This window comes from Ambystoma mexicanum, chromosome 4q (assembly GCF_040938575.1).
Source record: "Ambystoma mexicanum isolate Mex_15411 chromosome 4q, UKY_AmexF1_1, whole genome shotgun sequence".
Taxonomy (NCBI): Eukaryota; Metazoa; Chordata; class Amphibia; order Caudata; family Ambystomatidae; genus Ambystoma; species Ambystoma mexicanum.
In genome coordinates, this window is record NC_090928.1 from 393,873,595 (window position 1) to 393,899,786 (window position 26,192).

The 26,192-nt window shown below is 43.1% G+C and overlaps 1 protein-coding gene across 1 annotated transcript in view; it reads left to right on the top strand.

Moving 5' to 3' along the window:
* The window catches only part of MTR (5-methyltetrahydrofolate-homocysteine methyltransferase), a 1,960,411-nt gene that overhangs the window by 1,757,466 nt on the left and 176,753 nt on the right, over window positions 1-26,192 (top strand). Inside the window, exon 30 of the mRNA XM_069607970.1 lies at window positions 3,227-3,427. Within this exon, the coding sequence (XP_069464071.1) occupies window positions 3,227-3,427 (201 nt within the window). The remainder of the gene's footprint in view (window positions 1-3,226; window positions 3,428-26,192) is intronic.

Genomic DNA, 26,192 nt, shown 5'->3' on the forward strand with positions numbered 1-26,192 from the left:
ATTTGCAGCCCAAGTCTTTCGAGCCGATGGCCTCTGTGGACATCTGATTGGTGACACTAAAGACAGTTTTAATGGTGACTCTCACCTCTGCACGCAGGATTCGTGAGCTGCAGGCGTTGTCCTCATGCAAGCCCTTCACCACATTTCACGACGACAAGGTCATCTTGCGCATTCACCCAATCTTCTTGACCAAGGTAGTCTCTCCATTCCATCTGAATCAGATCTGCCTGCCGGTGTTCTTCCCAAAGCTGCAGTCATAGGTACTTGTACTTGTCCTTGGACTTCAAGCGGGTCCTCAAGTTTTATCTCTCTTTGATGTAATCCTTCAGGACGTCTGAGGCATTGTTTGTGACCTTTGGGATCTCCTCCCCCAGCTTTCAGGCTTCCAATGCTTCCATCGCACGTTGGGTGGTCCAGGCCATTTCGGAGGCATACACGGCCATGGGCAGACCTCTTCCTGTGGGGATTCATGCCATGCGGTCAGAGCCAAGGCCACGGCCGTCGCGTTTCAGAGACATGCTTCTCGGGATGTCATCAGCAAGGCTACTTGGGCCTTCTGTAAGCACTACTCACTGGATACCAGCTCCAGGCACGATGCAGAGTTTAGTCAGGCGGTTCTGAATAACCTTTCTGCTTTGTCCTAGATATGAGGCAGGTTATTACAGCTCCACCCTATGTTCTTCTTCGGGGGAGTCACCCACAAGGATGGAGGCAAGGGGATGGGACATTAATTATCGGGGATTGTGAAATAAGGAGAGTTCCCTGCGGTCCCCCGTCACAAGTCGCCTCCCTCGTAATCCTCCCACGTGAAACCACCCCCAGGGTCAGGATCGTGTAGCGGCTGCCTTCCACTGGCCACAGGAGAGGGTGCTCATCCTGGGTTTCTAGTGATGATCTCACTGGATTCATCACAACTCTCACAGCTAATGACTTAGCTGAATAGTTTGCTGCTAAAAGTTCCAAAATTAGAGACACTCTCTTTACCATCCTCCTACAATTTACACTCCACCTACTTGACCATCCTCTGCCTCTCTCCCCCCCACTTTAGTCACACTAATACTGAGCAAGTGCTATCTATACTGATGAAGGCTAGCCCCTTTTGTGCCCCATCAGACCATCTTGCTCCTCGGCTAGTCGAGCCTATTGCCCCTTGGTGGCCTCATCTATTCAACCTGTCCTTCGACTCTGCTTGGTTTTCCTCTTGTTTTCAGAACAGCCACGGTCATCCCTCTCTTAAAAAAGCAAGGGGCTGACCTGAACCTACTGGCTAACTTTCGCCCTGTGTCTTTCCTTCAACACTACTCTAAAGTGCTTGAAAGGGTTGGGTTAAAAAATCTTACCAGTTTTGTAGACATACGCAACCTTCGAGACCCCCTACAAGCAGGTTTCTGCTTCTGTCACTCCACGGAAACCACTCTCATGAATGTGTCCAACTTCATCGCCTCTGCTAAGCACTCCAACCTATCCTCTATCCTAATTCTACTTGACCTGTCTGCTGCCTTTGACACTGTTGATCACTCTGATCTTATTAATACTTCTTGGGATTCGCTATGAAACCCTTGCCTGGATTGAATCTTACCTTGCACCTCACCAGTTCTCTGTCACCTGGAGCAACAACACCTCTCAACTCTCTCCTTTAACTGTTGGTGTTCTACAAGACTCTGTCTTCGGTCCACTCCTCTTTACACTGACCTCTGCTCTTGGGGCACTAATCTCCTTCTTTGGGTTCTCGTATCAACTCTTCACGGATGACACCCAAATCATCTTCTTTTTTCCTGAACTCTCCTCTGATCTCTTATCAAAATTTCAAACTCTCTGCCATTAAATATTGAATGGCTTTGCACTCTCTGATGTTAAACTCTACCAAAAAGAGGTGCTCTACTTCCCTACCAAAAGCTCTCTGATCTCTTCCTCTGCCTATCCAGTTCCCACCTGGCACTCTCACCTACTCTTCTCCAGCTAGAAACCTCAGTGTCATATCTGACCCTTCTCAGACCTCTACTTTCATCTCCAAACTGGAATAGCAGTTAGTCTTAACCTCCTAAATATTAGGAAAATCAGGCACCTCCTTCTTTTCAACACCACCAAGCATCTCATAAACACTGTTGTCCTCTCTAAACTTGAATACTGTGCCAGCATCTTCTTTGGCCTCCCCAACTATGCTTTCTGTCCTCTTGATAAGATCATTAACTTCACTACCAGGACTCTTTGAACTTTCTCACTTCACACCTACTTCCTCGTACCGTCGCCATGCTGGATGGCTGACTATACAAAACAGGGTCAGAGGTAAATGTCTCCTGGTTAACAAATATATCCACGCTAAGGCACCACTGTATCTATCCTCCTCCACAAGCCTGCTCGTAATCTCCAATCTGCTTCCTTGACTACCCTTGTGGCTCCTCACACTCCCTTTGCTTCCTCTCACTTCCGCTCCTTCTCTCTTCTTGCTCGACTTGCATGGAATTATCTTCCACTGACATGCGAGAAACCATCCACACAGATTTGTTCAAAACTAAAAGCCTACGTCCTCCCCTCCGATTTACCTTCAACCTACTTCTCATATGCCTGCTAGCTAACATTGTTCCCTCGCCTCTAATCTGCCTCTGTATCTTACTTTCTCTGCCTTCCCTCTAGCACTTCACCCATCATGGTCACATCCTGAACACAGCTGGCTGTACCGCCTACCTACACTTAAAAATGTCCAATGTTCATTGTCCTTAATCTATGTATGTCTACTTATGTATTGTCCCAGGTGACTGTTCCATTTACTCCCCTCCACAACCTGGTCAGAATGTCCCTCAAACTCATATTGTAAGAAGCTCACTGCTTCCCGTCAAATCTGATTTCTTATCTATTGTATGTTCTTTTGTGATCAAAATAGCATTGTTCCTCCTGTAAATAAGGTAGCCTGGAACCCAGTTAATACTTAAAAAATATACCCTAATTTGATTCTGATTTTGGCTGAATCATTTGCATGAATGTGTAGATGTTAGTGTAAATAGTACAGAAATAAGTCTGAAATAATGTTTGCTGTACATCTTTGTTTCTTAATGTTTCCAGTGTTTTTTTTATATTACAAATAGGAGTGTCTGGCGGCAGTCATGGAGGTAACACATTGTCATGCAGATGTTAAATCAAGTGTATGTCAGAAATAGATTTGTGCTCTAGGAAACATTAATTGAATGAGGGATTGGCTTTGAACTGTCTGTTTTTAATTCTATTGTAGGCGGAAAAAGATTCCTCATGCACAGATCCATACTTTTGCCTGTCTGACTTTGTAGCCCCAAAGAACTCTGGTGTCCGTGACTACATCGGAATGTTTGCTGTTGCTTGTTTTGGAGTTGACGTTCTGAGCAAAGAATATGAAAACAAGTGTGATGACTATAACAGCATAATGGTGAAAGCATTGGGAGACCGATTAGCAGAGGTATTGTAACAAGCAAATCTTTTAATTACAGAAAGTAGTCTTGCAATTTTGTTACTGTTATATTTTATTTATATTGCGCACGTACACAAGTGTTTCAGAGCGCGACCAGACAAAGGGAGGGGAACAGGGTAGAACAAAACAACCATCTTGCTAGGCCCAGTGACATTAAGAACACGCAAGTTCATTGGAAAGGGAAAAGGGGGGATAAGTGGAAAGTGTGGTACATAGAAGAGACAGAATAAATACTAAGTAAAATAAATAAAGGCGATACACAGTGGTAGTGCAGCCAGCAAGTGGCAAGTGCTAGGTTAAGCGGATACGGGAAATTTGATAGTGCAGAAGAAAAGTGGGTGGGGGCCTGTATGGGTATAGATATAGACCCGATGCAAATGGTGGCCCGGAGGCAGTGCAGGAGGATAGCAGGGTTGGCAGGTACCTGGGCCCGAAGGACAGAGGGTGGCCAGGTGCACTGTGCCAGAGAGAGAAAACAGATCAGCAGGGGAGAAGAGGGGCAGAAGAGAACAGGAAGGTCTTGAGGTGCTTCCGTAACTGGAGATGGTTCTCCTCAAGTTTCAAGGTGGCAGGGAGGCTGTTCCAGAGAGAGGCCCAAGCCGAAGATGGAGATCCACCCCCAGCTTGTTTCTTTGAAAAACGACTGACCCTGAGGGAGTTAGAGGAGCGAAGGGCTCGAGAGGGGAGGTATTTACGGAGGGATAGTTGAAGGTATTTTAGACCCAGGCCCCAGAAAGCCTTGTGGACAATACAGAGGGTTTTAAATGTAATCCTTGCATCCACTCTGAGCCCGTGAAGGGATTTCAGAGCTGGAGAGATATGATCCCAGGGCTTGAGGCCAAGGACAAGTCTCGCAGTCCTGTTCTGGATGAGTTGTAAAGTGTGGAGAGTAGAGCCAGGTAGGTTTAGAAAGAGGCTGTTACAGTAGTCCAACCTAGAGAGAACCAGAGCTTGGGAGACAATGAGCTTCTGAGGGAAAGAGAGGATAGGCAGAGTACCTCTGAGGAGTTGCAGTAAGAAGTTTGAGAAATTGTGCTTAACTGAGGTAACGTGGTATGGTTTTGAAACAAAACAGGAAACTTAATTGTTCTTCTGTTACAATGGTGGTCCTAAATCCTCTCACACAAACTCTGCCTTCCTGGTGCTATGATATGGCATTTTTATTTTTTTATTTTTATTGGTTTATATAAACCTTTAAAAGAAAACAAAAAAAAGGAGAGACATGCTTCCAAACTCTTAACAATTCTTAGCGTCAGACAAAAGATAGAGGATAGAAGAAGAGACAAATCCGTCTAACCATAACAGGCAAAAGTAGGTATTCAGGAGGCAACATCAAATTTTGACAATTTGCATCCCGAAAAAAAGGAAAGAAAGAATAAGAGGGGAGACAGAAAGCAAAGTCAAACAAACCCATTTAGCATGTTTCCTCTTTCGCAAGTTCATATGCCTCTTTCATTACTCCCTTCCATCTTCTAGCTTTTCCGAATCCAGCTTAGTTTTAATGTCACTTAGCAGATTTGTCAGGGCATAAATTAGTTTCCTATCAACTCCATCAAACATCTTTTGCCACCAATTGTTTGCGCATAATGTCGATTGTTTTGCAAATAGAACTCCTAAATGTCTTGTTCTTATTGAACGCAGTTCTCCACAGAATAGGACAAGATGTTTCAAGGTCTCTTCATCTTGTGAACAGTCACATCGGGTTAAGATTTGCTTGTTTCACCCATCTCTTTAGTCTTTCCTTTGTCTGAAAGGCATTTAATCTAAACCGCAGGTGCAAGGCTCTCAATCTTGGATCTGGAAAAAGAATAACATACATGTGGATCCTTCCATAGTTGTTAGCTTCACTTGGGACGTCTTTCATACTGCTGGTTTGACGGCGCTGTTCTTCAGTTGAGTGCCAGTCCTGTTGCCACATTTTCCTTTTTGCCAAGTTTGGGATTTTGTGTAGCATGTCTATATCAATGTCATATTCCTTTAAAATTTCTTTGCAGCGGAAATTCCAACTTGCTAAAATAGAGTTGGAATTACTGGCTTCATGGCCATTAAAATTTCAAATTTCGGGACATTTGCCTTTCGTTTAGACTTGCAAAACAGTGATACCAAGTTCCAGCTTATTCGAGCATTGATGGATGTTAACTATAATTCATATCATAAGCATCCTGTAGACATGCCCCTCAGTAATTGCAATACTTCCGACCAAAATATATTTTCCAGGGATGCTCACAAGTCATTGGGACATCCAAATGCATTCTCTGCACTGTAAATCAAAGCTGGAACTACCTTCTGCTGATAGAAGGTAAGTACAGGCTTTAAAGAGAATTTTCTGTATTTTTGGTTGAGAGCATATGCTTGCAACGTTAATCGTTTGCATTTGCTTTTCACGGTTTCGACCCAGGGGCTATCGTTTAGTTTGCATTCCCAGGTACCTTGCACTTATTGTGATATTTAAGGCTTCCTTGCCCAAGGTCCATTTGAATTTTTTGCCGTTGATTTTGCCTGTGTATCTTAAATCTTGCAGGATTTCACATTTTTTGTTATTTATTTGTAGATCATTCCGTTTTACATAGTGTTCAACAGCAGCTATTTTCCTTTGTAGGCCAATTGGGGTTGAGTCCATCAGAATTAAATCATCTGCGTACAATAACCAACTAACATGCGTATTCAATTTCGGAGGGAAGGAATGTACGCTGTTGATTGACTCACCAATACCAGACAGAAACAATGTAAAGATGATAGCTGCTAGGGGACACCCCTGTTTAACACCCCCGAAATGTATCTATTTTGGATGAAAGAGTTCCACTTTGGTCCAATCGAATGTTGATGTTCGTATTTGTATGCAGATCTTGTATTGCAGCCAGTAAACTTGGGGGACAATTCCAATTAATCAGTTTGTCCCACAATTTCTGGCGATTAATACTGTTGAACGCATAGGAAAAGTCAATGAGAGCCAGATACACCTTCGACTTTGTTCTTAGGGCCTCCATTTTTAAAATGTTCAATATCAATAGGTTAAGTGAGCAACCAGCACCTTTCACAAACCCAGCTTGTCTCATGTCCTCGTGATTGGATTGCTTTGTCCAATCTCGCAGCTTTCTTTGTAAAAGGGGTGTGTAAATCTTACCTACTGCATCCAAAAGAGCGATAGGGTGATAATCTTTTGGGTTTGCACGGTTCCCTTTTTTGAAAACCGGTACGATTATCGCACTTTTCCAAGACTTTGGGGTCTGGCCTTGTTCAGCAATTCTTTTAAATAGCGTGTAGCAGATGGTAGCCCATAAATCAGGTTTTTGCTTAATTATGTGGTTTGAGAGTCCGTCCACCCCCAGGGCCCTGGAGGAGCTTGTCAAGTTGATTACGTTTAGGATGTAGCCTTCGGGGAAGTCTCGATCCCATTGTGGTAAAACTTGTAAGTTCACATTATCTGTCTCCCCTTTCAAGCCGTATACTTCTGAGAAGTGCAAAATCCAATCTGCCTCAGTTACCGAGTTGGTTTGAATTGCGGTTTGCGAGGCTTGTTCACTGTTAATTATGTGCCAGAATTCTGCCGGATTTTTGTTTTTCAGTTTAATCAACATTAATTCAGAATCTTTTTGCACCATCAGGTGCTTATGAGCTTTAAGGCAATTTTTGTACTTTTGTTTGGCTACTTTTTATTTCTTTAGATTCAATGGTGATAGAATATTGGCAGGATCTAATCTCTCCACGCATCGGTCTTTTTTTCTTAAGAACGTCTAAGTCAAAAGCGTGTTTAGGGGTGAAACTTTTGTGTTTTAAACCATTCTTTTTCTCCTCAAACTTAAGCCAGTAAGTTTTGATATTCCAATGGCATGCCTCCTTTATAGTATTGGGTTGCGATTAGAGTGACAGCCTATGTCCAATCGTACTCTACATCTATTGGGTTCAACTTCCACCATTTCTTTCCATTTGGACCCTCAAATGATGTCATTCTCATTATGAGCATTTCGTGGTCACTATGGGTCATTGAGACCACCTTCATAGATTTAGTTCGAATGTGCAGACTTTCTGACACAAATATGTAGTCTATAATGGAGATCTGCTCATCTCTTCTACTAGTGCCAACGCCTTGGTGGTTCCAATACAAGTTAATTATCTTCAATGAAACGGAATTACCCGGTTTCTCACTTGGCTTATTGAGGGTTGTGATCTGAATAAAAGGGGTAGGATTCTTGGTGTCCACAATTCGGAATCCTGTATCCATTTTTATAATGGTTAGTAACCCCGCCATTGGTCATCCCTTCTGCTTTTTTGTAGCTGGGTTTAATACGACTTCATAGCCCTTGATGTTAGGGCATTCGCACATCCATACTTCCTGTAGTCAGGCCATATCCAACCCGTACAACCAATTTGATTGAAATAGGTGCAAATGTCCTCTTGTGTTCCAAAATCCAAAAGAGTAATCGGTTTGGTCCTCCATTTGTTGGCATTCATTTTTCTGTTTTGTGTTTCACGGTGGCAGGTATCAAATTCCGTTTGCCCATGGTGTTTAGATTTTCTGCTATTCTTTCAACATCATAGGTGCACCCGTCCACTTTTATGGCTCCTGCAATGGTAATTTTGATCTGGTCTCTTTCAGGAGTTGATGATTTACATTCCTCTCTGATTTTATTAGGAGGAACCTGCGTCACCTCTGATTTGGTATACTTAACATTATAGTGTATCGTATCTGCTTTTGTGTTAGATCTGAGAGTTCGGGTGGTTTTCATTCTATCTTTTCCTTTTTCTATGCTCTCATCGTACTCCGCAATCTGAGTATTTCTTGTGGGTTTTGGAGCAATAGATCATCCACATGTTTCCTTAGTAGATGGTGTTAAGTTCTCAGTATATCTGTACATTTCAACCCCAGTGACATGAGAACGGACTCCGCTTCCATAATCGTATCACTGATTATTTTAGAGTGAAGATGTAGTACCACTTGGTCATTTCTTTTTTTCTTGTAAGAATTCCACAACTTTCAGATCATCCGATGTTATTAGTCTGAGACTTAGCACTAAATGAAATAACTTCATAACATTGTTTCGATTTAGAATTAGTTTGTCATTATTGTTCAATGATTTTTTTGTGCAGGTTCATTTGCGCATCCTCATTGTTCACCTTCTTTCTTCCAATGTTACTCAATCTTTTCATCTTATTAGTGCTAGTGGACAGCGGACTAGTTTGTTGCATTTGAAAGTTTGTCTAGCTTTTGCCTTTTGTCATCCGTACTGCCTTCTCCATGGTCCCCTCTCTGAGAAGAGACATGCAATTCTTTATGTTCATGCGTGGTATGATTCTCATTTAGTTTCATTCGGGCTAGCTGCTTCCATTTATCATTTAAGGTCACGAACACCAGGCTAGTAGCTCTTTCAGAATCCAGGTTGGGTGTCACCGTTGGACAGACAATGGTACACGTTCTAGAAGGTTTTATTAATTTCTCTCCTTGCTCAGTACTGATACTGTTGTTACTTACTTGATTTTGGGATGCTTCTTCTTACTTTGGGAGTGTGTCTGTGATCCTCGCCGATAATGGTATTTGATTTACAGAAGCTGTTTCCGCAGCCTCATTGTCTTAAGTTGACATGTTCAAGAGCTCTTCTGAGATATCGGCTGGGCTGGTTAGTTTCACATCGGTCTCTTTTGTCACAGTGTTCTCCAAACATATTATTTCCTCTTCTGATACTTTTGTTTTGCTGTCATCTTTCTGACTTTTTGTTTTAATTGTTTGGGTGTTGTTTACTTCGCCATTAACTGTTACATGTAGCAATTGTATATTTTGAAGTAATTTCCTTGCTCCATTACCTCGCCTCATGTTTTTTACAGCTTGGTTTTTCAGCTTCTTAGTTGAACATTGGGGTTTTGATTTTGCTTCGTTGTTATTTACAGAAGTTGCTTTATTCCCCTTGAAAATTTGGAAAATTCCAACTTCATCTTTCGTAATGTCAATCACCTCCTCTGACTCTTTGTTCGATTGACCTCCAGATAGCTTGTTAGCGTTTGAGGTTTATGGTGTTTGAATGTCTTGGAGCACAAGGTTTTCTTTTCCTAAGCTCTGTTTTAGTGCCGTGCTAAAGGATATGTCGCTTTCTTGAATGTTCGGCAGAATTGCTGTGATAGATTGTTGACTAGTTCTGTCATCATTCGTACTTAATGATGTTGTAATGTTGAGTTGGTTACTTGTTTCATCAGTGATGCTCAAAGTCCTCCCATTGTGATTTGGTGTCTCTGCTGACACTCTGTGTTCTGTTTGCGCATTTGCATCTTTATGGTCATTTGTCTTAGTCCGGTCAGAAATTGCTCCTGGCCTTGATTCCTCAATACAGCCAATGTTCTCTATTCTAGGTTTACCAATGATTTTGTTTTTGGTTTGTTCGGGAGAAGTGTCTGAGTTTACGGATGTAGACATCTTCATTTTATTAATTTGACTGATTCCTCTGCTGGTCTCTCTTCTGCATTCTTTCCTGGACTCATTGTTAAAGAGGGCCAACGCTTCAAGAGCCACTTCTACAAACAATTTCTTTTCAATACTATCATTCTTCTTTTGTTCAATCAGAGTGTTTAATGAGACTTCAATCTTTTTATTGAATTCGTTTTGGGCACTTTACCTGCTTGGCTCTTGTCTTCAATTTTTAGTAATGTTGAGTTCATAAGTGCTACCAGCGTGGTCGGGTCCTTAGTTTTATCATGTATTGTCTCGTACATTTTGATAAATGGAGCAATGGATATTGACATGGAGTCCATTATTAGAGTTTGCAGTTCCTGTAATGAAGGACTTCCATTTATAGAGTCTTTCGCCCTCTTTCCTTGCAGTTGATACTTAAGTGATCTTGGATTTTTTGTTCTCCTTATTTTTGGATATGGACGTTCCATAATTGATGACTCCGTGTTTGTAGTATCAGATGATGAGTCTTTCCTCTTTAGATAACGCCTCCTTATGTATCCACGTCCGAGTGTCGCATTCAGGTTCTAGGGCAGTGTCTCTATTATTGTTTCGTGACTGGGAACAGTTGAGTTTAGGGGATAAACTGATGTTGATTCTTCTTCGTTTCTGTAAACCTTTTGTCCATTGTTCTTTAATTTCATTTGCTTGACAGGTCGTCTTGTCGCACATTTTTCCTGATTGCGTGATGTCTTGTCTGGGATTTTCCAATTGCAATTTTGGATGAGTTTGCAACGTGCGGGATCGATTTAACTGCGTCAAATAGAGTAAGAGTTTATTTACAACTTCTAAGGAGTTGCGCCTATTTTCTTTGTCATTCACATGAGTTTGTATTAATAACGATTTGGAGGGTTGGACGGGTTCGGAGGATTCTGAGTTCATCTAATTTGTTACCGCTCCCTAGGAAATCAGCGGACCCACCTAAAGGGCCAGATATAAGCGTCTTGGGGGAGACGAACACTTCCTCGTATTCCGCCTCTACAATATGTGATTTTAAAAAAAAAACCTTTGGTAAACTCCTTCACCTAATTCAATGTAGGGTTTCACGTTTGGTTCAGTTCGGCTTGCTGGGGCAGGGGCAACGTTTTGGCAATCTTCTGTTTCTGCCTCTGCGGTTTCTACGTCTATACTGCATAGTTGCAGCGCTCGAGGGGACGCATTCTGGTCTACTGTTAGGGCCTCAGAGGTGAGGCTAATGAATGTACTGGATGTGCTTTTGGCCCTTGAGCCCTTCAATCCACATACAACGGCTTTTCCGGTTTTTCTCACACTTTAGAGACTATCAGCTTCAGTCTCTTTCTTTTTTCCGTAGTTTGTCTGATCACTTTTAGTGCATTGTGGGTGTTGTGGACACGCCACGCCAACGCTCGCAGTTGCAGGGCTTTGTGGGCATCAAGGGATCAGTGGGCAACACAGTCTGTTCGATTAGATGCTCATTTCCTGAACGGGCCGGTATTCTAACGGGTGCGGTCACGTCAGTCATGTTTGGAGGTACAGGTGGCCAAATAAACTGCACGCAATTCATATCAGCCACAGATGCTGTATTTACAGAATTTACGAGGTTGCAAGCTGGTAAAGGATTTATCGTTTGTTCAGTGTCACTTAAATCAGTGTCACTTAAATCCTGTAATCTATCAGTCTCACATTGCCCTCTACTGGAACATGACAGATATAAACTTACTTGTGGCCGTTGAAGTCTGGGCCAGACATCTTCTATTTCGGCACCGTTGGCTGAAGGCGTCTCACGCTTCCTCTGCGCTTGCGTCCTCGCGATCGCAGGCTTCCCGTGGGCACTTTCACTCGACATTGAACTCCAGTTGAAGCAAGCAGATAAGAATTCAAGCTCCACTCCACTCCTCCTCTCCCTCCACGGAGTCCAAAGACTCTGCTTGACTCCGCAGCCACTCCGTGGCGCTTGTCAGTTTTTAAGGAGTCTCCGCCCAAAAAATGATGAAAGGCAAAAAAATACTCAAGGGGACAGCAGCTCACTCCTAAATCCAAAGACTCTATTTGACTCTGCCTGGCATTTTTAACGCGTCTATACACAAGTGTTTCAAAAATCGACGAAACAAAAAAGGGGGAACAGATGGAGGACAGAGACAACGATCTTACTAGGCCAAGTGACATTGAGATTGCGCAAGTGCAGGGGAGGAGGGAGGGGAAAAGTGCCAGGGGAAAGGGAAGAGGTCAGTGCTGTACATGGGATCAAAACAATAACGAAGTGTGGCCAGCAGGTGTCCAAAAGTGCAGGTAGTGGGACTGTAGGGTTACAGATACAGACCCAAGTGCAAGGGTTGCCAGGAGGCAGTGTGCGTGTGCAACTGGGCTTGCAGGAACCTCAGCCCGAAATCAGAGGGTAGCCAGGTGACCTGTGCAGTATCAGACAGAAAATCAGCAGGGGAGAGGAAGAGAGAAGGCAGAAGCAAAGAGGAATGTCTTCAGGTACTTCCGGAACTGGAGATGGTTCTCCTCAAGTTTCAGAGAGGCAGGGAAGCTGTTCCAGAGGGACGCCCCAGCCGTAGAAAGAGATCTACCATCAACTTGTTGCTTGGAGAAGCGACTGACCCTGAGGGAGTTGGAGGTGGAGGAGCGAAGAGCTCAAGTAGGAAGTTATTTACAAAGAGAGAGTTGGAGGTATTGAGGACCCAGGCCCCAGAAGGCCTTTTGGACAATTCAGAGGATCTTGAACTTAATCCTTGAAGCCACTGGGTGCCAATGCAAAGATTTCACTGCTGGAGAGATCCTATCACTGGGCTTGAGGCCAAGGACAAGACTCGCAGTCCTGTTCTGGATGAGTTGTTGAGGGCGGAGAGTAGAAGCAGGCAGATTTAGAAAGAGGCTATTGCAGTAGTCCAGCCTAGGGAGAACCGGAGCTTTATAGACAGTGAGCTTCTGGGGGAAGGAGAGAAAAGGAAGAATACCTCTGAGGAGGTGCAGTTGGTAGTTTGACTTCTTAGATGATGTCAGAGATGTGAGGAGAAAAGGAGGGTGTAGAGTCGAAGATGACCCCAAGGTTCTTAGCCTCACAGGTGGGAGCAGGAAGAGGGCCAAGGGAGGCTGTCCGGAGAGTGACAGGAAAGGAGGGTGCAGGTGTGCTGATGAGGAGAATCTCAGTCTTACTGGCATTAAGGCAGAGATCATTGGTGGCACACCACTCCTGGATCACAGACCGTCAGAAATGAGAGAAGGAGAAGAGGTGGCAGAGGGGAGCCTGAAAACAGGCTGAGTGTAAACAGCATAGCACTGAAAGTTGGAGCAGAGAGTGGCAATGCGGTGCTCGAGAGGTGCCAGGTATTGGTTGAACAGCCAGCGAGAGAGGTTAGACCCCTGGGGAACACCACACGTAGAGAGAGAAAGATGGAGGAAAGGAAGGACCAAAGTTGGACCTGGGAGGGTCGATCAGAGGAACAAGGTCAGCCAGGCCTGGGCCGAGCGGTGATATCCAGGTCATCACGGCGACGATTGAGCAGGATGGCATGGTTGACTGTGTCAAAGGCAGAAGAGAGAACGACTAAAATGAGGACAGAGGGGAGATTAGAGTCAAGGTTAGAGAGCAGGTCTTCACGGATGTTCAAGAGAGCAGTTACCATGCTTCTGGCTGCTCTCAAGCCAGACTGATGGTCATGGAGACATCCAACATATTAAGTGTGGAGATTAAACTGGGAGATGGCCAGCTTTTCCAGGAAAGGAGTGGTGTGGATTGGGCGATAGTTAGCCGGGCAGGAGGGATCGGCTGAGGGTTTTTTGAAAAGAGGGGGCATAAGAGAGTGCTTCAGGGGGGAAAGGGAAGGCTACATTGGTGAAGGGGTAGTGGCAGAAGTCAGCCAGGGCAAGAGCGAGGGTGTCAATGTGGTCCTTGATGGTTTTGGAAGAACAGAGAAGAACCGGTTTTGACAAGATTTTCATAGATCAAACTCGTCTAGAAACCTTGTCAGGGGAGAACAGAGGAAAGGAAAAGAAAGAGGGAGGAGAGGTGGCCACAGGGGGGCCGCAGAGAGAGGAGAGGACGAGCGGGTGGACAGATGTCCTGGGTTTTAGAGATGAAATGAGAAGCCAGGGCTGTACAGAGGGCCTCAGAGGGGACAGGAGAGGTAGAGACTGCAGCAGGATTGAACAGCTCTTTGCAGATTTTAAAGAGTTTGTACGAGTTGTTTGATGCCGTTGAGACGCGGGCTTCGATGTGGGCTCTCTTAGTGCGGACGGAGAGCTGGTATTGCCTTTGGAACCGACGGCAGGCCAGTTTTTCAGAGGATGCAAAAGAAGCTAGCCATGGCCACTGAGCCACCCGCACTTGCGTTTAAGGGTGACGAGGTCCGAGTCATACCAGGAGTTGCACTTGACTTTGGGCTTCAAGCGGATCCTCATGACTGGGGCAAGAACATCAAGAGTATCAGATATAGAAGAGTGGAGCATGGAAAGGGCTGTTTCAGGATGTGAGTCAGCCGGAGGAGGAGAATGGGGGAGAGAAAGTGGCGGCAAAAGCCTCAACTGACAAACGCTTCATGGGTCAGATGACCGAGAAGGTAGATGGCAGTGCTGGAGTTGGCTTGGCCTGAGGGCTAGAGAGGGGGAGATGTGAGGAAAGGAGAAAGTGATCACTCCAGGAGAGAGGAGTGGTGAGAGGGGATAGGGAGGGGAAGGTCTGAGGAAATCAGAACATCCAGAGTGAGTTGGGCCAGAGGGGAGAATAGAAAGAGAGAGTCGCAGAGGTTGGGAAAGAGTCCAGAGGAGGGACAGGAAGCATCCAGGTGGATGTTAGTCTCCAAGAAGGAGGAGTTGAGTGGTCGAGGCTTGGAGGGAGGAGGAGAGGTCCACCCACTCAGAGAGGGAGGAGGTGATCTGACCAGTTGGCTGATGGATAGTAGCCATGATAAGAGAGTGGCCAGGAGAGCAAGAGAGTCTGCAGACAAGGCATTTGAAAGAGGGGTAGGCCTGCATAGCAAGGACAGAGGCAGGAATCCACTCCGGGAAGATCAAGGCTACGCCCCTTCCGGAACGGTTGGATGTGGGCACAGAGAGGATATTGTAGCCATCAGGGAGGAGAGTGTCAAAGTTTGTGACAGAGCTGGCCTAGAACCATGTCTTGGTGAGACTGAGGACATCTAGATTAAGTTCTTCCAGGAGGCGGCAGATGTCAGAGGAGTGTTTGACAGCTGAGCGAGAGTTGAGAGTGGCAATATGGAGAAAGTTGCCAACCTTGAAAGACTTCCAGGTAGGGGTACAAATCCGAGGTAAGCCTTGCGATGGTGTAGAAGGAGCCCACGGGGGGCAGAAGAGGAAGGAGGAGAGGACAAGGTAGCCAAGGAGAAGACAGAGGGGGGAGGCAAGGAAGCCGACGAAGTAAGAGAAGGATCAGCAAGACAAGAAAGGAAATTGATGAGGGGCGGGAAGCGTCTATCAAAGAGGAGAAGGTTGGCCTGAGGGCCTTGGACCAGGACGTTGCCATTCAGGTAAACATTAATGATAATGATAGGAGTGGAAGGGGGTCAAGACAGCCTCCCACCGGGTGCCACCATTAATGGGCGAAGAAGAGAAAGGAGAGAGCACAGAGACCGTATGAAGAGTCCATAGGTCTTGTGAGGGGACGACAAAGAGGATGTCGGTGTGTGTCTGTCTGGAGGAAGCATTGGTATAGGTATCAGCGATACCGAGGCCTGGGTTGGAGACCAAGATATTCTTTTTGCACTTCTTTCTACCAGACTTAGAGAGGAGAGCAGGATAGTCGATAGAGAAGCAGTTTTGAAAAGATAGGAGAAACAGAAAGCACCATAGAACAGGTGGTGTAAGAGGAAAGAGGAAGAGGGGTGGAGGGGGAATGGTGGGAGTGGAGGTGGTTGTGGGGGTATAAAGTAGGGGAGGACAGAAGGAGGGCTGCAAGCAAACGAGGCAGAAAGGGACGAGACAATAGTGGACGATTGACTAAGTAAACAAGAGCTCAGATGGAAGTGAAGGCATAAAACAAGGCAGTGTGGTAAGCAAATCCGGTTACCAGGACATCAGGAATGGGGCAGTCATTAAAAAGAGAACCTAGAGGAGGGTGGAGCACAGCAGAACACAAAGCATACTCTTGCGTCCCATCCCCTTTCCTCCATACTGCATGGCTGTCCCTCCTAGGGACTGGAGACAGATCCTTTTTCTCCATACATTTTTTTTTTTACCCTTTAAATTTAGAGGCGCGCGTTGCGGTGCGGGCCTGGGAGCATCGGCTCCCGTGCCTCCGCCCACCAGAACCACTTCTCAGTCTTCTTTTCTATGTCGACGGGAACAGACCGCTTTCACCAGCGCTCCTGGGTTTGGCTTTGGCCTTCTTATCACTGGACTACTTTTAGGACCCTGTAAAAAAAAAAAAAAAAGTGGGAATAATTATGTCTCTTCTAACAAGAGCAGGGTAAGATTGCAATATGAACACAAAGATAGCAACCACACAAGTAGATGACTGTCATTATTGGCAGTTATCATGTATTTTATCATTTAAAACAGATATTTTCCACAAAATTAATCTCTCTTTCAATTTCTGATCAAGGACTGACGTTTCGGCATACTTCCGATGCATTATTCACTGCTTCAATATATTTCTAAAAGTTCATTTCATACTCTGGAATTTCTCAGCCTTCCTGCTAAAATATATGTACGGAGTGCCTATTGAATTCCAGTCCAAATAAAGTATGTGTTTCATCAATCATTGCTTCATCGGCCTTCTTAGTCATCGATCTATCGGATCTGCACATGCGGAAATTCTTCTTCTTGTCTTGCTTCTGGATCAGCAACGGTGGGAGGGAGGGTATCGCCTTTATAAATCTTTGTCATTCAGATGCAAGCAAGCTAGTCTTCCCGAAACCTTAACAGAAGAAAGGAAAACTTCCTCAACAAGGAATGGGCCATTAAATCGATGCTCATGCCACGTCATGGTGAAGTGTTTAATCAGAATCAAGTCCCCAACATATAACTTAGGTGATGGTAATAGTTCACTCGGATTGGTCGCTGAATTATCTTCTTCCGTGTTCCTTGACCTCTCCCCCCGCCCCCGATGCTTGACTTGATCTGAAGTGAAAGAAATACTGGTAGTCATACATGTCAAATAATCATGCATCTCGTCACGTAGAGTTTTGGCTACACTCTGGGCAACACCACCTGATCCTAGACAGAGGTGTAAGGGGCGTTCTCATTTGACACCCCGTTACTAGTTTGTGCGGGGTGATGTTGTGGTCCGAACCTGGTTTATTCTGAAGGGCATACAAGGCCAGGGGTAGGCAATACAGCAATCACTTTTTCAAAGTCAATTTAATCTTGGCAATCCTCTCTTTGAGGAGGCCATTGAGCCTCTCACATAGCCTGTTCGCTTGTGGGTGATGCGCAAAAGCAAATTTGTGCTTTATACTTAATAAAAGCCCTATTTGTTTGAATAGCTCATTGACAAAATGTGGACCATTATCAGATCTTAGTACTTCGCACAAACTCCACCTCAGGAAAACTTTGCGTACTAAAATCTTTGCTGCGCAAGTGGCATCCGGGTGTGCACACTGACCCGCTTCGATCCACCTAGAGAAGGGGCACACCACCACTAATAGATACCTATATCCATTACATGTCTGCAGCATATTGACATAGTCGATATGTGGATGCTGAAACTGACCATTTGGTCGAGGTATTACTCCTCTAATCGTTCAGTGTATACCCAGCCGTAAACTTTTGACACCCGATGCAATTCACCATAAAGAGTGTAATGTTTTCCAACAAATTAGGAATGAACCAGTCTTCTGCAATATTGGCAGCAAAACTTTCTCTAGTTACATGCGCGGGTAATGCAGCTGTTCAAGAGCGACTTTCAATAAAGTGTTACTCACCACTCCGAAATAGGCCGAAGATGCAGAGAAGTGACCTTGGAGATGTTGGTGGTATAAGAATCGATATTCAGCCTTCCATCCCAGCTCCCCTCAGTACAAGACCCAGGCTTCCTCAAAGAGGGGCTCTTTTCCACAATGTACCGCTCTGCTGTTTCAGTTGGGACAGACAGAGGTGTCAATTGAATAAAAGAGCGGGGAGAACACACACCGCCAATACCAATGCTGCAAAGGAATACAAAGATATTAGACAGTGTTGAGGTTTATTCAAGTGATTAGAACAGTTGAAGTAATTGGGCAACTACCTAGATAGAAATTGGAGTAGTGCTTCCCTGGGGTGATCTACAAGGAATAACACAAATGAGTGGAAATGGTCTAAATCAATATCGGTTCCAACTATAAATATAGAATTGATAACAGCTGACCTGAGTAAGGATATATTGAGGAAACGGAGTCCAGGATTCTGAAGACAACGACAGGAGAAAATAACAAACAGGAAGGTTAGTATAGGGAAGTAACCCCAAACGGCACGAGGGATGCACTGGTGCCGGGTTGGTGCAGTTTCAGGAAAGCGTTTATATGCACTTAAGAGCAATCTCACAGGAAAGTCACTCAATGTCCCAGAATCCAACAGAAGACAAATATCCAAACAAGTCGTAGAGGTAACCAATAGCAGAGATGGAGATAGTCAATTAAAATGTACCTGAGTACACGAGTATAGCTGAGTAGCTGTAGAAATGATCCGGATAGTAGACAGCAATTTGGTTCGGAGTACAGAGCGGTAACCAGGAACAGGTACCGCAAGAGACAGAAGGGGGCCGGATCCAGTAGTGTTCCGAGTCAAAACCAGACGAGCACGACAGGAATAAAGGAGGAGACGAGGCAATCCAGAAGTCAGGCAAAGGTCAAAACCAGGAGTTCAGATGAGGAATCGGGTAGGAAGACACGAAGAGGAAACGGACGAAACCGCGTGTAGCTTGTAAGGCTAATTAGCAGCAACTAACCCCTTAGAAGACGGTGGTTTTATAGTCGTAAGAGGGGCGTGGCTTGCTGTACGTCTTCCACGTACAAGACGTGTCAGGTGACCCGGAGTCCATCGACGTTTGTACAGACGCCATGGTAGCGCCTGGTCCATAGAGGAGCTTGCAAAGAAGTCGCATTCTGCAAGGAGGCCCGCGGGGAAGCCTGAAGTGTAACAAAGTTACTGGCATCACTGGCTTTCCAGTGCTTTCATGTCGCCATAAAGCTTCCAAGGGGGATAAAGAACACCACCTTCGCTTCCTTGCTCTTCCTGTGTTGCTCTTCCCTGAATCTATATTAAATGGGTTATCAACAGCATGTTAAACCCCGCCTGTACGAATATAGTCGTAATCAGTTTTTCCTTAATATCCTCAGTATCGAAACTAAACATTTCTGGAGAGTATGAAGCCCTTTTGGCTTCTATGTCTGTGACTTCGTTACCGCAAGAGATAGTCTGTGAGTTTAGTATGTGTTGCACATTTTACGGCCGCTGTGGCCACTGGGAGTTGTAGTGCCTTAATGAGTCCATCCAATAAGGTCTCATGTTGCACTGGAGAGCCGTCTGCATGGATATAGCCCCTCCTATTCCAACGTGACAATCCTGTGTGTACGGTTGACGTCACATAGGCGTAGTCACTGTACACTGTCACTTCTCGCCCTTCATGTTTCTTAAGCGCGACAATAAGCGCTACTAATTCTGCTGCTTGCGCTGAAGAATGAGACGGCAACCTTGCACTCGCCACCACCTCGAATTCTCTATTTCATCTGTGTCTTACTACTGCGGGGCCTGAGTGCCTTCCCCACTAGTTTGGTCACTGTTTCGAAGAACCATCAATAAAAAGAATCTCCCCTCCTGCCAAAGCATTCTCTTTCACACGGGATACATCAGCATAGAATTCAACATAGTTTGCAGACATGCACATGATCACCTTATTCTACTGGCTCAGCTACAAACGTGGCTGGGTTCACTATTTTACATCTTATAATTTTAATTGTTGGCTTAGAAAACATTACCTCATAAGCTGAAGCTCTTTGGGATGCCAATGTGCCTTAGGGTTTCTCTAGAATGGCAAATGGAGCATGCTCAATGTAAAGGGTCATTGAACAGCCCATGACAATACTTGTGGAATTCTCAATTGCAAACGTGGCAGCCGCCAAAGATTGTTGGCAATGGAAGTGCCCTCTCATAACTGGGTCTAAAATCCCACTGTAATATGCCAAAGGTTTATACCCTAATGTGGTTCTTTGGAGGGGGAGGGGAGTACTGCTCTGCTGTCATGACTGTGCGATTTGTGTGTGAAAACAAATACAATTCCGCGCCATAATTGGGAATCCCTAAAACCGGGACTGTACAAATAGCTTTTTTCAACTCCTCATATCCTTCCTCCATTTCTTCGGTCCATTTTCTTTTTTTTTTATAAAATCTTTATATGTTTTTAGTCAAAGACCTTTACAAATATTTTGCTCTTAAGTTACATTCACAAATAAGTTACATTGTTTAGTTACAGAAAACAAAACATAAAGACATTTAAACATAAAAACATAGCATGAGAATACAATCCACAAAACCGTATCCCCTTAACTAATAGACTGCGAAATACCATAATTACACGACTCTTTCGATTTCATTCTCAATGATCTTCAACAATTTTGCTGTTTTGATTATAGAAGAGTTTGTGGAACCCCACATACAACTTGTCCAGATCCATTCTCTAGCTGTATATGTATTAGCTTGACTAAAAGAATTCATCATGTTGCAACACTTGCTTTCAAAGTGAGGGCAATAGAGGAAAAGATGTTTTAAAGTTTCTGGTGCGTGATTGCAAAAGCGACATAGTTCATCTATCTGATCTAAAGTCAGTTTGAGCCAATGTTTTTTTCTAACTCGTGTATGGAAAAGATCAAAAAGGAATCTCATGAAGGTTCGGCGAATTTTGGAACAAGGACATAGTGTTAAATACGACATACGGGGTACTTGCCGATGGACAAATTTACTATATTCTGCAAACGAAGTATAACTTGCTATATGCATACAGGTTTCTGCCCAATCATGTTGGAATAATTTTTTCTTGATTTTCTTCCTGACAAAACGCCAGGTCTGTAACAGGGATGTTGATCTTTTCCATCACCAAAAACATTTGTACTTTAAATTGATTCATTGAACGGATGTTATTCCTCCTTAGCATTTCATTGAGGTCTATGTATAAGGAATTTCTTGGAGGAAACAGTATTTTTGCAAAATTTAACAACAAACGCCAATTATATCTCGCAGAAAGCGAAGAGAGGCCAAATTCATGTCTAATAATGGCGTTTGGCATTGTAGAGGGGAGCCCTAACGTATATTTCCAGATTTGTCCTTGAAGTTGATCTAAAAACGGACCCAAATCATAAAGAAAAAGCTAGGCTCCATATAACAGGATAGCCTCCACTTTTTTTCAAATAAAATTCTAGGAGAGGCGTTAAGGAAAAGTTACAAATTTTATGTAACAGAATCTTCATTTGGCATTTTAGGGGTACAGATTTGACTAGGAAAAGATCCTTCATTCGTTTATACGTCGTATTCTTAGATAGTATGAGCCCCAAGTAAGGTAGGTTAATGGAAATTGAAATGGGTGAGGTGTCAAATTTCCATACAAATTGACGTACCTTCTTTTTGTTTGAAAATATGATTATATTAGATTTTTGGGGATTAACAGTCAAATTGTTTCTCTTGCAATAATACATGAAGCTTTCTAATTTGATTGAAGTCCAACCTGGGTACGATCGAAGAGCAGAATGTCATCTGCGTATGCAACCATGATATTGAAAAATCGCCAAGTCTAATTGCAAAAGATTTGTCTGTTCCAAATGTCCTCTATATCAGAAAGATAAAAGTTAAACAGGATGGCTGCAAGGTTGCAACTCTGTTTTACTCATGTGAAACATGGAATAGCCTGTGTTAGAGAGCCCAATCTGTCAACTCTGACTTTAAAATGTGTTTGAGAATGAAGCATTTGAATAAGTGTGATAAGATATTGAGGGAGATTGGACTTGTGGAGTTTCTCCCAGAGTTTGCCTCTAATAACACAATCAAATGCCACTTTTAAATCCAGAGATGCAACAAATATGGCATGTGCAATAATATGTGCCAGTATACACGCATTGAGGGGAGTACCCATCCCTTTACGAAAGCCGACTTGAGATCGGCAAAGAGAGTTATTTGCACGTGCAAAACTTTCTAATTCTTGTAGGATCAATGAAGCAAAAATCTTGGCTGCAACATCAATGATCGCGACCGGTCTATAGTTATTGGGATCTGTAATTGAGCCTTTTTTATGAAGCGGAATGATAATTGATGTGAGCCAAGAATTGGGGATTTTTTTGGACCAAAATATTTCTTCAAACATGCTCATGAAGATGGTAGCCCAGAAAAGCGGATCATCCTTAATTAAACACGGGGGTAGTCCATCAGGACCAGCACATTTGGACCCTTTTAGTTTCTGAATTGCAGCAAGGATATCTGACTTGTCCCAAGGGCAACTATCTGGGATTAGATGACATTCGGGAAGCTGTTCAAAAGAAGTGAATTCTTCAGGGAGTGCATATTTGCAAAGAAAGAAAGAAAACCAAGTTGTACTGTCTATACAAAAGTCAAAATTGCGTGAGGTTACTTTATCAATTGATCTTATAGTTTTCCAGATCTCTGTAGATTTACGATGACATATTAAGTTGACAATTCTTTGATTTTGCCGAATTTTATATAAAATCCTAGTCTCCTTAAGTAACTTTTTATAGTTGACTATGATTGTTTTTTTTAGAAGGATATATTCAGGATTGGGCAAATTCATCCTTGACTTCCTTGCCACACGCAACTCCCCATTTTTTTTCTTTTTTAACAAGGCTACCGTAATGTCAAATGCTCTTCGATCATCTTTCTCAACATCTTGCCCATTCACTTTTTTAGAGATATCACACAAGTGTTTGGCAATCATGTCCAGGTTCCACTGTAGAATTATAGAGCAGTCAACAGGATCTCCACTTATACAAGACAAAAAATCTCTATTTACTAACACTGTAAGTTTCCTGCAGGTTGACAGAGACTAATTGATTGAACAGCGTAGTCTGTTACATTGAATGGGTATTAGCTGGGGTTCACTCTGGGATTTTATAAAGAAGTTTGGAAGGGAAGTTGTTAACATTAAATGGTCTCCCAAATTAGACATGATGGTATCAACCTTGGACAGTCTGCCAGAAAGTTGTACAGTGGAAAACATATGATCGATCCAAGACTGACCAGTGCCCCGTTTCCAAGTAAACCTCTTATGAGTGTCTGCTGGGGATGTTAGAACAATGTTCCATGCTTTAAGAACATTTCTCCACACATTCCCTTTCTGTAGAGAGGCATGTAAGTAAGATGAATTAGAACCCATACAGAAGGGGTTGGATCCAAATTCTGAGTTAAAATCACCTCCAATGAGGATTTCAGCATCAGGAGCTTTATTAAGAGCCTCATTAGGATTTCACCAAATAATTCACCCGCAGTTTCAATGGAATATTGCATGGGGTTCCAATAAAGTGAAATTAAGAGAATATTTTCTTTCAGATTCCCATCAAAAGTGATATCACAAATTAGACACAAATCACATTTGTAAACATTATTAAGAGTGAATTTTAACCTTATATCAAGCAGGATCATCAACCCCCTGTAGGTCTACCTTCTGAACCTTTGTTAGCATGATGAAAGCATACAAAAAAACCATCCAATTCTGCACACTTCAAATGCCATGGTCTCCTGTATAAGTAATATGTTGGGCAAGTGTTCTGTTTTTACACTATCTCTCCATTTTACCAAATTACAGAAGCCACAGCAGTTCCACGACACGATGGTAAGGTCATGAATTTATGATTCGGTAGTGGAGTTGGTGGTATTAACTGCTGTTTTGATCAGAGGTTCAAGCCATTTAAGCCCGTTTAGGGCGTTTGTCAGGGCAGAAAGTTGCTCCATCATATTTTTATTATGATCGTTTGGGCCTTGCGTGGAAGGAATGAGATCACCGTTGACTTTCAGAGGAGGAGGTTGAAATTCCAAAAAGTCCATTGCTGTTTTTAATTGGGGGAATCCAACCATTTCAAGACCTAAAATTAGAAGGTCGGCCTGGTGCTCCCAAATCAGTTTCGCGATAATGGGTGATAGCATTCTGGACAACATTCTGTTATTGTTCTCATTGGGTAATCTAATCCACTCAATGTCATTGTTAACCAGGTTTCTAAGTGATGGAATCTTATAAAGTGAATTCATTAAGTAAGATCGATTGATACGAGCCGTGCCATTGATCTTATTATCACTTTTCCAACCAATTATATTCTTCATTTCACAAGGTATGTTCTGAAACTGTTGAAGAGTATCCTTAAGTGTATCTTCAATGGTAGTCTCTAATAGCTTTTTAATGCCAACAAGTTCCTCTTCTTCTGCTTCAGTAGCACTTCCGCAGCCTTGGTGTGGAACTTTGGTAGATGTCGCAGTTCCATGCGTGATGTTTAATTTTGGAACGATCTCTGAGGGTCCATCCACTTCGCCGCAGGCAGAAGATAAGGGTGTAATCAAATTTTGACCCTGATCCTTTCTACGTTGATTTTGGTTTCCAATGGATCCTTGTTTAATGTGTATGTCTAGACGGCCTTTGCCTTCTTTTGGAATTGCTTCCAGAAGTGATGCCACTTTTTCTAATACTTGCTTGGTTGTCTCAGCCTGTAACCGTTGTTCATCTTGCGCACATAGTATTGGTGACTCACGTGGGCAACCTTCATTGCCACTTACTTCACCCGTTTTTTTTTTTTTTAACCCATCAGTGTTCTTTGTAGAAATGTCTGTGAGAAATCGAGTTAGGTGAGGTTGGATCTTTTTCTTTCGATAAACATACTTAAATCTGAATCCATGTGGTGTTTTCCATCTTTCTCGCAGACCTCACTATTTACAGCTCTCAGATTCAAGTTTTGTTTTTCATTTGTAGTCGTCGCCTTTTTTGAAGCAATTACTTGTATAGTTGGTGAGCTAAGTTGTAGTGCTGTTTTGCTCTCATTTAATTCATTTAAATTCAAGTTTTGTTCTGAGGGAGCTACAAATGTTGTTACTTTGCTTGGACATGTTTGTACTGCAATATCTTGCTCGAGTTCAGACGCCAATTCATGCATTTTTTTCTCTCCATGCATAGAGATAGCTTTGTTCTTGTGCCTTCTTTTTAGGGCTTTAAGATGATTTTTCCTAGATCTCCTTGATAAGAAATAGTGATTTTCTTTTGCACTTGAACCATCTTGTTGAGAATTGTTACTTTTGTCATTTTCGATTAGTTTTATCAGAGTCGATGGACTGTCAGGAGTGGATACAGTCCCACTTGTGTTCACAGCGGTAACTTCCTCGGTTATGACCATTTCTCGAATTTTATCTTTCGCTTCCATTTGAGCCAGTGTATTTTCCACTTGTGGTAGTCTATCGTGTTGCAACTATGCAATGTCTAGATAGCCCATTTTTACATTATCTGCAAGGGATGAAATGTCCACTCCTGAGTTTTCTTTGCCACTAAGTATTTGTGCAAATGTAGTTGGAATTCCATGATACAGAAATGGCTCATTTGTAGTTTGCGAACCAACTTTTTTTTTCCATATTGCCTCTAGAATGCAACAGATCATTTTTTAATAAAGAAGCTGTTCTAACATGGCAATCAGAGTGGTAGATGTGGCATGCTTCTTGTGCCAAAATGTAACCCTCAATTTTTGCTAATTGTGTGGTCTTTGTCACAAGATCTTTTTTGATCTCTTGCAGGAGCAGATGGGAAAATTTGTGCCCTCGATCGAGTAAATTTAGAATTCTTGTAAAAATAGGAAGATCATCGATCTTCTGCTCAGGCCTTTCGTCTACAGGTATTTCTTGTGATAAAGGCAAATCTGGTAGATTGGAAAAGTTAAGGACTGGAACAGAAGTATTCATGTTTCTCTGTTGGAAGGATTCATTCTGTGTATTTGTTTTGTAGATATAATTCATAGTTGGTGAGCTGGTCGTGGGCATTTGTTTGCAGCTTGCATCTATGTTTAAATTCCCAATACATGGATGATTTGCATCATTAACACTTGATTTATTGAAATGTACATGCTTCATGAGCATACCATGTGTAGAAACCGGAGTGGAGGGCCCGAGCGATAGCCTAATTCTTTTGTCTAAATCTGTCATAATCACTGGAGCAAGCAAAGATATGTCGTAAATAGGAAGATACTTGTTTTCATGTATATCAGCGATGATTTTTTGCACATTAAGTGTGTGTTCATCAGCAGCAAATGGATCGTTCATAAGATCTTCATTAACTTTTTTTAAGGAACATATTTTTTTTGGGCTAGATGCTTCAGCTTTGCTTTCAGGTATAGAAGCCTTCTCATCTATTTCCTCAGCGTGACTTGACATAGATAAGAAGGAAGGTTTCCCATT